General features: G+C 42.8%; 1 protein-coding gene across 1 annotated transcript in view; it reads left to right on the forward strand.

Annotated features, from left to right (window-relative positions):
- Window positions 1-224: 224 nt before the first annotated feature.
- LOC138648613 (mucin-5AC-like) overlaps window positions 225-13,657 on the forward strand; it is a 98,077-nt gene continuing 84,644 nt past the window's right edge. Inside the window, exons 1-3 of the mRNA XM_069738401.1 lie at window positions 225-350; window positions 1,293-1,409; window positions 4,860-4,919. Of these exons, the coding sequence (XP_069594502.1) occupies window positions 225-350; window positions 1,293-1,409; window positions 4,860-4,919 (303 nt within the window). The remainder of the gene's footprint in view (window positions 351-1,292; window positions 1,410-4,859; window positions 4,920-13,657) is intronic.

Raw genomic sequence — 13,657 nt, forward strand, 5'->3', positions numbered from 1 at the left:
CATTATGACTCTTGAACCCAGTGGCAAACTCCCTTTGACTCTAATTGACACACTGGACCTTGGTGTTTATAGACTCCCAGTCTGCTTCTGGGAATCGCTGGTGATATTCACATTTCTCCCTTGTGAAGGCTTGGAGCTAGAGCAGTCGGCTATCTTCCTCTGTGGTGCTGAACAGCAAAACCGTGGAGACTTGTGTGTTTGTTGAGAGTGGAGCAGGAGTCAGCATGCTTGATGCAGAGTTTGCTAGAACTCATGGACTGGCTTGCTGTACTTTAGCTAAGCCCATTCCCATCTTCCCCATCAACTCAGCGCTACTTGCACAGAAAGCTCTCACTCAGATTGTACATAATGTAAGACTGAGGGTGGGGTCAGTTCATTGTGAAATATTCCTTGCCATGTCCTGTATGGTCTTTCCACCCCAATTGTATTGGATCTTCCCTGGTTGGTGAAATATAATCCGTTGGTGGATTGGCAAGCCAAAGAGATCATTGAGTGGGGAGATTACAACCATGAGCACTGTTTAAATATTTCACTTTCTACAGTCTCTTCAGAAAACTTACCTGCATTTTTGTCTGGGTTTGAGGATGTTTTTTCAGAGAGGGGGTGCAGGATTTAACTCGTCGTCGTGAATGTGATTAACCTATTAATCTGACTCCTGGAGCTAACCTACCAAAGTCCAGACTGTATAATCTTTCTGCCCTGAGTGACAAGCCATGAAGGATTTCATTGCAGAAAGTCTGGAGAAGGGAAACATCAGACCCTTATCTTTGCCCGTGGTGGCAGGGTTCTTCTTCATGAAGAAAAAAGATGGCGGTCTACATCCCTGTTTAGATTTCTGGGAATGAAATCAAATTACAATTTGAGATCCATACCCTCTTCCTCTGATTCCGGATCTGTTCAGCCGGGTTGTAGGCGATAAGGTGTTTTCCAAGTTGGTTTTAAGGGGGGTCTACAACCTGGTTAAAATCAGAGAAGGGGATGAATGGAAAACGGCGTTCAATACCCATGAGGGTCATTGTGGGAGTTTGGTCATGCCTTTCGGGCTGACCAATGCACCTGCGGTATTCCAGCATTTCATTAATGATATTTTCCATCATTTGGTGGGCAGGTTTGTGGTGGTCTATATAGATGAAATTTTGGTTTACTCACCTGATTTTGAGACACATCAGGGGCATGTAAAACAGGTGCTGCAAAAATTAAGCAATAACAAACTATATGCCAAACCAGAAAAATGTGTTTTTGTCCAGGAGGTGCAGTTTTTGAGATACCTTTTGTCATCTTTGGGTTTTCAGATGGATCCAGAGAAGATCCGTGCGGTCCTTGATTGGGACTGTCCCGAAGACTTGACGGCTCTACAACTTTTTCTGGACTTTACAAATTTTTACCAGAAATTCATCCAGAATTATTCAGTAATTGTGAAACCCCTTACTGATGTGTCAAGGAAGGGGTCTGATTTTTCCAAGTGGTCGGATGCCATCGTGCTGGCTTTTTTCCTCCCTAAAGAGCTGTTTTTCCTTGGCTCTTATACTTAGTCAACCCAATGTTTTGCAATGCTTTATTGTTGAGGTTGATGCGTCAGAGGAGGAGGTTGGGGCTGTGTTTTCTCAGGGTCTGTCCCCTGGTAAATGGTGTCCATACACCTTCTTTTCCAAGAAATTTTCTTTGGGCAAGAGAAATTATGACTTGGGTAATAAGGCACTCTTGGCGAGTAAATTGGCATTTGAAGAATGGCAACATTGGTTGGAGGGTGCTGTCCATTCTATTACTGTTATCACTGACCATTAGAACTTATCATATCTTCAACCGGCTAGATGTCTCAACCCTTAGGCAAGCTAGATGGTCCCTGTTTTTACTAGGTTCAATTTTGTTATCTCTTCCCATCCAGGGGTCAAAAATGTCAAGGCTGATGCTTTTATCCTGGAGCTTCCCTGCTGGTGGTGACCATGAGGACCCTGCCCCAATTTTGCAGAAAGGGGTATTCATTTCGGCACTTTACCCTGAGCTAGAGTGAGAGGTGTTGGAGGCCTAGGGGGACGCCCCTGCTACCTGCCCCCCAAAAAGGTTATTTGTGCCATTTAATGTGCATCTTAAAGTAATTAAGGAACATCACAAAGAGGTACTTGCTGGTCATCCAGGTGGTAAGGCAACCGCGGACTTCCTTTCTCGTCATTTTTGGTGGCCGGGGATGCATCGGGATGTGGTTGAACACATATCTGCTTGTAGTATCTGCACGCCTTTTAAAGTATTGCATACCTGTCTGTCTGGTACTCTTCTTCTGCTACCTATTTCTAGCAGATCATGGACACACTTGTCCATTCATTTTATTACTGACATACTGGTATCTACAGGCAAGACTGTGGTTTTGGTGGTTGTAGATAGGTTCAGTAAAATGGTTCACTTCGTCGCATTACTGGCACTTCCGAATGCTAAAGCTCTAACTCAGGCATTTTGTAAATGAGATTATGAAGCTTCACGGGGCTCCCTCCGATATGGTGTCAGATTGGGGGACCAAGGTTTTTTCGAAGTTCTGGAGGGCATTCTGTTTTTGACTGGGGGTGCAGCTATCCTTTTTCCTCTGCCTTCCATCCCCAGGCAAATGAATAGACTGAGCGCATTAACCAGAATTTGGAGACTTACCTCAGATGCTTTGTCTCTGAAAAACAGGAGGATTGGGCATCCTACTTACCACTGGCAGAATTTTCTATTAACAATTACCGTCAAGAATCTACAGGCAGGTCACCGTTCTTTGGTGCATACAGATGCCATCCGCAGTTTGGTACTTTTAGAGGGGGAGGGGCTTCAGGAGCTCCGGAAGAGGAATGTTTTGCTTTGTCGCTCTCCTCAGTGTGGCGGGGGTCCTGAGTAATTTGAAGATTATGGGGGACAGGTACAAACGTATGGCTGACAGAAAACACTTGCCTGGTCCAGACCTGAATGTGACTGACTTTGTGTGGTTGTCTACCAGGAATATCAGGTTTAAAGTTCCTTTTTGGAACCCAGATTTATTGGTCCCTATAAAATAACCTTCGTTATTAATCCAGCAGATTTTCATCTTGAGCTACCTCAGGCCCTTAAAATTGACAATGTTTTTCACAGGTCTTTTCTCAAGAAATATGTGTAACTTCTTGAGTCCTCACCCCTACCATCACCTCAATAATGGTTGATGTAAATCTAGAGCTTCAGATTTCAAGAATTCTAGATTCTCTCCTCCAACGTCGTTCCCAACAATAGCTGGTGCACGAAAAGGGTTACAGTCCTCAGGAAAGGATGTAGGTCTCAGCATCAGAGGTGAATGCCCTCAGGCTTGTTCATTCATTTCACATCTCCTATCTTGAGAAACCTGGTCCTGAATGTCTGGAGGCCACTCGTAGAAGGGGGGTTCTGTCACGGTGGTGTCAGAAGCTGCAGACAGTCACTCTGCATCTGGCTGCAGAAGGTCTCTGTGTTTGGCTTTGCAAATGCCTTCTTAATCCTTCTGACTTTCGGACCCAGTGACAACCTTCCTCTGGCTCTAATTGACACATCTGGACCTGGGTGTTTAAAGACTCTCAGTCTGCTTCTGAGAATCGTCTGTGATATTCACATTTCTCCCTTGTGAAGGCTTGTAGCAATAGCAGTCGGCTATCTTCCTCTCTGGTGTTTGGAGGACGTCTGGTGCTACCTCTCTGAGTCTGCTCAAGATAAGTGTTCCCCTTATTCATCTACTCTCTCTGTCCTTAGTTGTAATGAGGACTGACTATTGCTCACCCTATCATCTCCTTAACCAGGGCCTATCACTAAGAGTTAGGCAGGGATTAGGTTCCTGCTCGGCGATAGGTGCAGAGCCTATATAGGGATGTTTAGGGCAGACAGGGTGATGTTAGAGCTACCTATGGGTTTCCACTCCCCACTTCCCTAGTGTTTGGACTCCCCCCTTCCTCTCGTGTTGCACTTAGTCTTCCCACACTGTGAATGACATTTGTATGCAATTGCTTGGAATGCAGCTACAGCTTAATATTTAAAATCAGTCAATAGAGCTAAAAAAAAAAAAGTCACAGTGTAGCCCAAACCTAACTCTAACAAGATATTTTCATCTTAGTAGGAAGTTGAGTACTTCATGCACAAGTAATGTTTCAAAGTCACAACTAACCCTGTCTCAACAACAATAGGCGCAGTAGTGATCCAGCCTTTGTCCGTGTGATGTATAGCTGCCCCTCCATCCATCCATCATTGCTCCCAGTCTTTGTTTACAATTAGCCTTCATTTAACCACTGTATCCAATCAGTGGCTTCAGTAGTCATGTCCCATTCTACGAACCTCCCTGCTCATGATGCCAGTGGTACAACTCGATGCCAGTAGTACTGATTGGCTGCAGAGGTCAACTGCTAACTGCATATAAATAAAGACCAAGAGCACCGCTGGAGAGGCAGTGGTGATTGACTGGGAAAAACACTAGATGAACACAGTGTCATTTGCTTTTTTATTACATTTGCAACAGTTTTATCTTTTTAATGAAAATAATGGATAACCCCTTTCATTGTAAACATATATTTATAGGATTCATTTATTTTTGATTTAGAGCTATAAAATCCCCAAATTTATTTTATGCAGCCATAAATATAGTGAAAAAATTTTTTGCTGTCTGGGTCCCTACTGCAAGACACTTCCTACATATGGATTTCTTTGCATTCAATATGTGGATATGTGAAAAATAAAAGCATTGCGATATGTCTGAAGAAGGATCCTAATAGCTGCTAAAACACATTGTACACTTGTCAAATCAGATTTCTTCTTGAAAACATTTTCCAGTAAATTTAAATCCCTTTTAGCATTGCCAATAAAAGCTTCTTTATTTTTCTCACATATTATTGCCCTTACAGAAAGGGGAAAAGGCCAATCTCAGACACCTTTTGCAGCTGCTTATTTCCTGTGAGGATCAGGTATGTCAAGCCTAGGAATCAGGACACCCCGATAAACATTAGAGCATTGTCCAGTCCCACCAAAATATAATGTGTGCTATATAGTAGAGATAAGACGATCTTTTGAAATCCAACTTCACTGAACTTTCCCCCAAAATCTGATTTTCAGCAAATAAGTTTGTTCAAGTTTCGATACTAAAAAGCATGTAATTGCTCATAAAAAAAAACAAGTGGTGTTGAGGAAGAAAGGGAAAGAAACGTGCTGACTAAGGGTACCGTCACACTATACGATTTACCTATGATCACGACCAGCGATATGACCTGGCCGTGATCGTAGGTAAATCGTAGTGTGGTCGCTGGGGAGCTGTCACACAGACAGCTCTCCAGCGACCAACGATGCCGAGGTCCCCGGTAACCAGGGTAAACATCGGGTAACTAAGCGCAGGACCGCGCTTAGTAACCCGATGTTTACCCTGGTTACAAGCGTAAAACTAAAAAAAAACAAACAGCACATACTTGCATTCCGGTGTCCGTCAGGTCTCTTGCAGTCTCTGCTTCCCGCACTGTGACTGCCGGCCGTAAAGTAAAAGTGAAAGCACAGCCGCTGTGCTCTGCTTTCACTTTACGGCCGGCAGTCACAGTGCTGGAAGCAGACGGCAAGGGACCTGACGGACACCAGAATGTAAGTATGTGCTGTTTTTTTTAGTTTTACGCATGTAACCAGGGTAAACATCGGGTTACTAAGCGCGGTCCTGCGCTTAGTTACCCGATGTTTATCCTGGTTACAAGCGAACGCATCGCTGGATCGCATCGCTAGATCGCTAGATCGGTGTCACACACACCGATCTAGCGATGACAGCGGGAGATCCAGCGATGAAAGAAAGTTCTAAACGATCTGCTACGACGTATGATTCTCAGCAGGATCCCTGATCGCTGCTGCGTGTCAGACACAGCGATATCGTAACGATATCGCTGGAACGTCACGAATCGTACCGTCGTAGCGATCGAAATGGTATAGTGTGACGGTACCCTAAGTGAGCTTAGACTCTGCAGGAGACTGACCATAAAAGATTACACTCTACTATACAGAAGAATGAAAGAGAGGACCCTGTTTATCATAAGAGCTCACACTATAAGGGGGAGAGAGAGAGATTGTAAGACCTTACAGTATACAGGTGAGAGAGAGAGAGATAGGACCCTGCTAACCATAAGAGCTTACACTCTACAGAAGAGAGAGATGAGACCCTGCTGATCGTAACAGCTTACACTGTATAGGAGAGAGAGGACCCAGTTGACCATAAGAGCTTACACTGTTCTCTAAAGAACAGCTAGAGAGAAAGATGGCCTCACTGACTACAGTCTACAGGAGAGAGAGGACCCCATTCACCATAAAAGCTTACACTCTACTGGAGAGATAGGACCCCTCACTGACTATGAGAGCTTACACTCTACAGGAGAAAGAGGACCCCATTGATCATAGGCGCTTACACTCTACTGGAGAGAGAGGGAGATAGAAAGAGAGAAAGGATCCCACTGACCATAAGAGCTTACATTCTGCAGAACAGATAGTCTAACCCAGTGACTATGGAGATGAAAAACGACCATACCGTACATACTATGCCCCACTGAGAACAGCTGATCTGTGATGATCCAGGTTCTGGCCACCACTGTACAGGGTGTGAAAATCCACAAGATGTCATAGCTGCAGGCCATTATGGGGGGACCCGTGCAGCAATGCAAAAAGAGACATTATCCTGCTCACCGATGCTTCAGCAGTGTGGAAAATGATGCTGGGCAATTTGTTTCTTTTTTTTTTTGCGAAAAGCGAATCGGATTTAAAAATATTTGAATTTGCATGAAGCCATGAATTTCAGGGAATTTGACACAAACTTCATCCTCCAAAGTTTAATCTATTCATCTGTAAGGTTTAGGCAATTTTACACTCTGTACACATTGACTTTGTGTCCTCTGTAGATAACACAACGCACCGTCTGTAACATGGTACAAAAGATTCAAGTAGCAAGTGAAATACACCACTGCTTATAATGGGGTCAGTTGTGGTCCCATTGATGGGACAGGACACCCAACTAAAGCTCCAAGCAGAGCCCCAATAGTACATTGAAGCTGTTCGGACCCCACCCTTGCAATGTCATGACTTGTGTAATCATAATGCCTTCATGACGCTGATGTATCCGGTAAGCAATACCTCGTACCGTTGGAGTTTTCCCGAGGGAAAAATTGGCTCTGGCCAGGGTGTTTTTAAGCCTCATGTCGTTTACCTTGGCTTTAAGTCTTGATCTGTGGTTACAGGAACAAATTAGTAAAATGTAAAGCAAACACATAAGATACGGATCACCGACAAATAAATATTAATTTGAGATCATAATACAAGCGGTAAAGGTTCACTATATCGTCAGAAGGGTATTAACCACTACATGAGATGCAAAAGCCAACAGTCAAAGCTACATTTTTATATAACATTTACCACTCGCATTTAAATCTAATGTTACTAGTTTTGTTAAAAGTTTATAAACCAATGGTGTCAACCTCATTCAAAGTAATTTCACATATTTTACCATGGCACATATATATAGCTATCAAAATAAAGCGATTCAAAAAAACATATTTTTTTCTATAAAATAGTTTTTATTATGCAACAGCGCCAAAACATAAAAAAAAGTTATAAATGTGGTATTGCTCTAATCGTATTAACCCAAAGAATAAAGCTGCCTTATCAATTAAATAAAATCCTGAATTGCTGTTTTTTGTTGATTCTTCCTACCAAAAATTAGAACAGAAAGTGATCAAAAATTGTCATGTGCCCAATAAGAACGTCAGCTTGTCCTGCAAAAAACAAGCCCTCACATGACTCCGTCAGTAGAAATACAGAAAAATTATAGCTTTCAAAATATGGCGATGCATAAACTAGTTTTTGCCAAAACAAAGCATCTTTTAGTGTGTGACAGCAGCCAAACATAATAAATATGTAAATCTGGTATCGCTGTAGTCGCTCTGACCCGAAGAATAAAGTCGTCTAATCACTTAGACTGCATGAAGAACGGCATAAAAAAATAAATTAAACCAATTCTTCACCTGCTGTTGATTTGTTCATTCTGTCTCACATTTATCCTGTGCCCTGTGCTGAGCACTTAAACCGGGGTTCCTTGTAAATCTCTAAAATACATGATTCACACGGAACCCCTGCAGAAGATTCCCTATAATGAGGCAAATGGAGGCACTGTGGATGCCGTCTGACTTGTTATCTGACAGTGTCCATCTTTTTAGGTGTTCATAAAAGTGCAGTACGCCACAGTTTTGTGCACTTCTGAAAAGACGGACAACGCTGAACAGAGGCCAGATGAAGTCCATAGTAACTCTGCTTCCTCATTATAGTGAATTGATCCTTCTGGGGTTTCATCTGCATCACGTCAATTGGAGATTTAGATGGAAAGCTCGATATAAATGCTCAGCGTAGAGAGCCAGATAAATGTGATCCCAAGCTTTATGTAAAATGTTCAAATCAAAACCTTTAAATAAATCCACAAAAAAAAAAGAAAGTCCCCACTCGGGTCTGTCATCTGTCAATGAAGATATAGGGGGCTTTCATGTTATTGGTAGCACAAAGGCTCTGGAAAACTAAAATGGCTCCTTGCCCACCAAAAGAAATTCAGCAAGTTCTTAGTTCCAAATCCAAATGCCCCCCTCCGTTCTGAGTCCCAGTGTACCTAAACCACATTTAGCATCCACATGTTTTGCAATTCTGTAGTTATGAGAGCCCATTTAATTTATGAGTACATGAGTACATGTCTCCAGATGCATGAGCTGGGCACTACAAAATACTGGTCACTACAACGTACTGGGGACTACAACAGTCACTTGAGGAGGATTCTGCTCTTTTAGCACTTAGGGGCTCTGTGTATGGAGTCTGCAAATTATTCTAGGAAAATCTGCACTCCAGAAGGCAAATAGAGCTCCATCCCTCCCAAATATCGCCGTATGGTTGTGCAGTACTCTACAGCCACATATGGGGTATTTTCAAGTTCTACAGAAATTTTGGGACAAATTTTGGTGCCATTTTTATCCACTTCCTTGTGTGAAATTGTAAACTCTGGGGCTAAAACAAAATTTTGGTGGTAAAAATGTGTCACACGCAGGAGGCACACATGGTTCGTGGACCCACTGTGCCACAGACCGGACCTACCCCATAGGGCCTGGCTAGGTAGTGAACTTGGTGTTCACTGGAGCCTCTAGTGGTGACCTCAGGCTTATGTGGCAGGTAGGTGGCAGTCCAGGGCAGTGTCCGGCAGTAGCAGTGATCCCAAGGGTCTAAGCCATTAATCAGATCCCTAGACAGGGCAGGATGGCAACTTGGGACAGATTCACATTATACAGACAGGACGGCCACTCAAGACAGGTTCAGACACGATGGCCACTTAAGACAGGTTCATACTGTGCAGTCACCGGAGAGCAGACAGGACAGCTACAGGGACAGGTTTGGACTGTGCAGTCTCTGGATAGCAGATGGGACGGCCACAAGGACAGGTTCAGACTGTGCAGTCTCTGGATAGCAGACAGAATAGCAACAGGGACAGGTTAGACACACAACAGGTCTCAGGAGACAGTTCAGGTACAACCAATGTGGTTTCTGGGTATGGACACCGCCGAAGCGGACACAGGAACAAGAACTAACTATTGGCCTGTCAGCTGGGTGCATTTACCATGTGCACATGCTGCCCCTTTTGAGAACAGGGTATTTCGTACTAAGCATGCCACCGAGACAAATGTTGTGTACACACCAGATAGTGTCAGGAGGCAGGAGCATGCCAGGGACCATGCCGAAGACCGGGGCAGTGAGTAAGCAGGCATCCCTGCATGGAGGGGGAAGGGATTATCATGCAGGGGCACCAGTAAAGCATAATTATTTTTTCTTCACTGCCCAATGGTAAAAAACTCTGTGACACACCTGTGGTGTCAATATGATCACTGTACCCCTAGATGAATTCATTGAAAGGTGTAATTTGTAAAATGGAGTCACTTATGAGGGGTTCTGCTCTTTTGGCACCTCAGGGGCTTTTCTAGTAGGTCATGGCCCCCATAAACCATAACAGTAAAATCTGCACTATGGTATGACAATCTTTCCCTTCTAAGTTTTGCACTGTGCCTAAAAGTATTTCCAGATTAAATGTAGGATAATGGCGCACTTTTGGCATCTTTTTACAACAAACTGTGGTCCATTTTTTCGTATTTCAAATTGAAAAATTAAAAACTTTGGGATAAGACAACATTTTCATGGTAAAACTGTAATTATTCTTTCTTCACCACCCAATGGTATAAATTTATGTGAGGCATATGGGGTGTCAATATGATCCTTGCACCTCTAGATGAATTCCTTGGAGGGTGTACTTTGTAAAATAAGGGCACATACGGGGTGTTTCTGCTGTTCTGGCACCTCAGGGGCTCTGCCAATGTGACATGGCACCCTCAAAACATTTCAGTAAAATCTGAACTTCAGTATGGTGTAGCGGGAGTGGTGGTACCACTGTGCCGTGGTCCAAGGAGAGCCTGGAGGTGCATGACTAGGTGAGCAACTGACTTTTCACTAGACCCCCTAATGGTGGGGTAAGGCTTGGCTCCCGATGAACACCTGGTGCTACTCCAGGACAGACCATGGATGGCAGCTGACCACCAAGGAATTGGTAGCTGAAACGGTGCAGAAAGAGGACAGCTGATGCAGGCAGGCACTGGCAGATGCAAACTAGAATGGCTGATATAAGGTGGAAGGGCAGATATACAGACTGGCACAGCTGGTACAGGCGGGTCCAGATGATATGCAGACTGGCATGGCTGGTACAGGTGGATCCAGCTGATATACAGATTGGCACAGCTGGTGCAGGTGCGCCTGCTGTAATATAAACTGACAAGGCAAGTATTGGCAAGGAGATTTAGGGACAGTTAGACACTAGCAGGAACTATTTGTACATATTACTCCAAAACAAGAGATCAAGAACACATTCACTATACTATTACACTATTACACCTAAAGCCTGACAGGTATATTAACAAGGCCACAGAATGTTTACGTTCAAAAAATGGAAATTTATTAATAATAAATAGGATAAAATGTATATTCTTTTTCACTTCACAATACAAAAAGATGCCTCCAATCCAATAGCCGGTACTAAATGCGTTGCAGGTGTTTAGCCAATAACAGTATTAAAGATATATATAAAAAGCATTTTCATATTGTCATATGGCCTATATCCTATGGCTAATGTATATTTATAGTCTAGTAGGTTGCTAGGGAAAACCTGCTGTGCTCAGGTGCCAGTGAAGCAATGCAAAGGGCTGTGAAATGGCCTATGCTGTTTATATCAAACTGCAAATAAACCCCAATCCAAATTATGGCCAAAGCACTATGAATTCAAAGGTACCCGAAATTATGTACGCTCAGTTTAAACACAGTTGTTACACAGGGGAACCCCAGCAATAACCTAATCAAGAACCATAATTACCTCTGCACGCTCGCACAAGACCGGTGAAATACAAGCAGCAAAGAAATCTCTCCAAGAGGACGGGGCATGGAAGTTCTTCCTAGGCTCCCAGGATGTCTCCTCAAGACCAAACCCCTGCCAAGCCACCAAGAAAAAAGATTTTTCCTCCTACCATCTTGGTGGCCAGAATGTTTTCTGCCTCGAAAACATCTTCAGTGCTGACTGAAGCAGGAGTGGTACCAGGATCTTTGAAAAAAGGACTGAGGGCAACAGGCTTGAGGAGAGATACATGAAGGAATTGGGGATCCGTAAAGAGGCCGGGAGTTTGCGCTTGTAGGCTACCGGATTAATCTGTTTTACAACCTCAAAGGGACTGATGAAGTGAGGGCCAAGTTTATGTCCTATTTTTTCATTGGACTGAGTGATTTGTGGAAATAATTGGATACATGTCCAATTTTCATCCAGGTGTCAGATCAAAATTGACCATGTAAGTCTTTGGGTCCTTGAAAATATTGGACAGCACTCGATTGACATCCGATTTTCATTCATTTTTTACTCTCTACATTCAAGAAATATATGTGATATGTGAAAACATCAGTCGTGTGAGCCTAGTGAAATAGTTTGGAGGAGTAACTTGACCTCTACAGCAGCAGCACTAGAATAGCAGGGGATGTAACTAGTGAGTAATAGTTATTTTTTTTACTTTGCAACACCTATATTAAGTTAAAGGAACTTATAGAAAATCCTGGATCACCTCCGCTTCAACCAATTGAATAGAGCAATCATATCATGCTTGTTCAATAAGGACAACACAAGTCTAACTTGATTTTTGTTAAATATGTCAAACTTCACACATCTTTAAAAAAAAAATCCAAATTACTTAACGATACTAAAATAACACTATTGATTCCCAGCCATTCCTTTTGCAATGCTTCCCATGTCCCCCATTGATCCGTGTATTTCATGTTTCGGCTGAAAGGAAATGTAAACTCTGCAATCATTCAACCAGTTGCACCAGTGACCAATACGTTAACCATACGAGCAGAGATTGGCTGCAGTAGATACTGCAGTAGATATATGTCTGTCTCGTTCGAGCAGGGGGTAAATAGCTGGAAGGACAGCATCCAGATACAACTCTGCACTCCTAGTAGCTGAAACGGCACAAAAAATGTTTCATCTGGTTAGTAGAAGAATGATATCAACACGTTGGAGATATAGTTGTGAGTCTGGCATACATGAAAAGATGGCTCCCCTTAACGTCCCTCAGCCCTTTCAGCAATGACTGATAAGCTGCTTTGTATAAGTGTAGGCATAGTGGTCTTTAATCACTATGAGAATGATCAGGAGAGACAGAGAAAGTATTCTTGTGAAGACACAGGACTCATAACTGTGACTCTTCTTTCGGTGACCCTAGTAGCCAAATGGCAGATTTTTGGTGCTTTTTTGGGTATGAGAAGTACAATCTTGAAACTATAATGTAAAGGCAGTATATTCAGCTAGAAGATCCACTTTAAAAGCCACAATTCTATACTTTATCTGTGTCCTGGAAAACAACATTTTAGCTTTCATTTCTTCTAAAACAACGATAAGCGTTAATCTCATAAATGGCTATCTTGGACCATACTTTGTTCTCCATCATTTGCTCTTCTAATCCATTGTGTTATTTTTCCTGCCAGAAATGTAATTAGTTAAGCCATGATAGAGCTTGTTTGCACAGCGCTAAGGAAGGGAGGTCATGCTTTACAACCTCCTATTACTATTTACCAAGTGACGCATGATTGGACCAATGACCAAAACCATTTGTGAAGACCCTGATCGGACTTAAGAAAGAAGAATCAATGAAAATAATTGAGCAAAAAAAAGTTCTAAAAGTTTCCAAAATATATCTGACCCAAGATATAGTAAATATAAAGTATCCCAAGAAATATTAACTATAGGAAGTACAGAGTATTAGTGGCTCCTTGGTCCTTGTACCAAATGGCCATTCTGCCACATAAGAGGATATTAGTAGGTGGGGGCCCTGTTATTGACTTTAAAATACATCATCAAAAATGTAATCTTTGCTTCATGTACCTTGGAAAATAAAATGCACTTTTTTGGACTTCATCTGTGAGCTGGATTCTTCTGCTTTCTTCATTAGTTGTTGCACCCTTGCCCAGTTGCTATCCGTGCTCCACTGGTGTGGAATTGCAGGTGGTGAGCTGGATTTTCTTCTGTGATTCTCCCCGAAATGTCGCCACTGGTGTGGACTCCTTCATTGTCAAGCAG

This window comes from Ranitomeya imitator, chromosome 9, assembly GCF_032444005.1.
Source record: "Ranitomeya imitator isolate aRanImi1 chromosome 9, aRanImi1.pri, whole genome shotgun sequence".
In the NCBI taxonomy this organism is placed as follows: domain Eukaryota; kingdom Metazoa; phylum Chordata; class Amphibia; order Anura; family Dendrobatidae; genus Ranitomeya; species Ranitomeya imitator.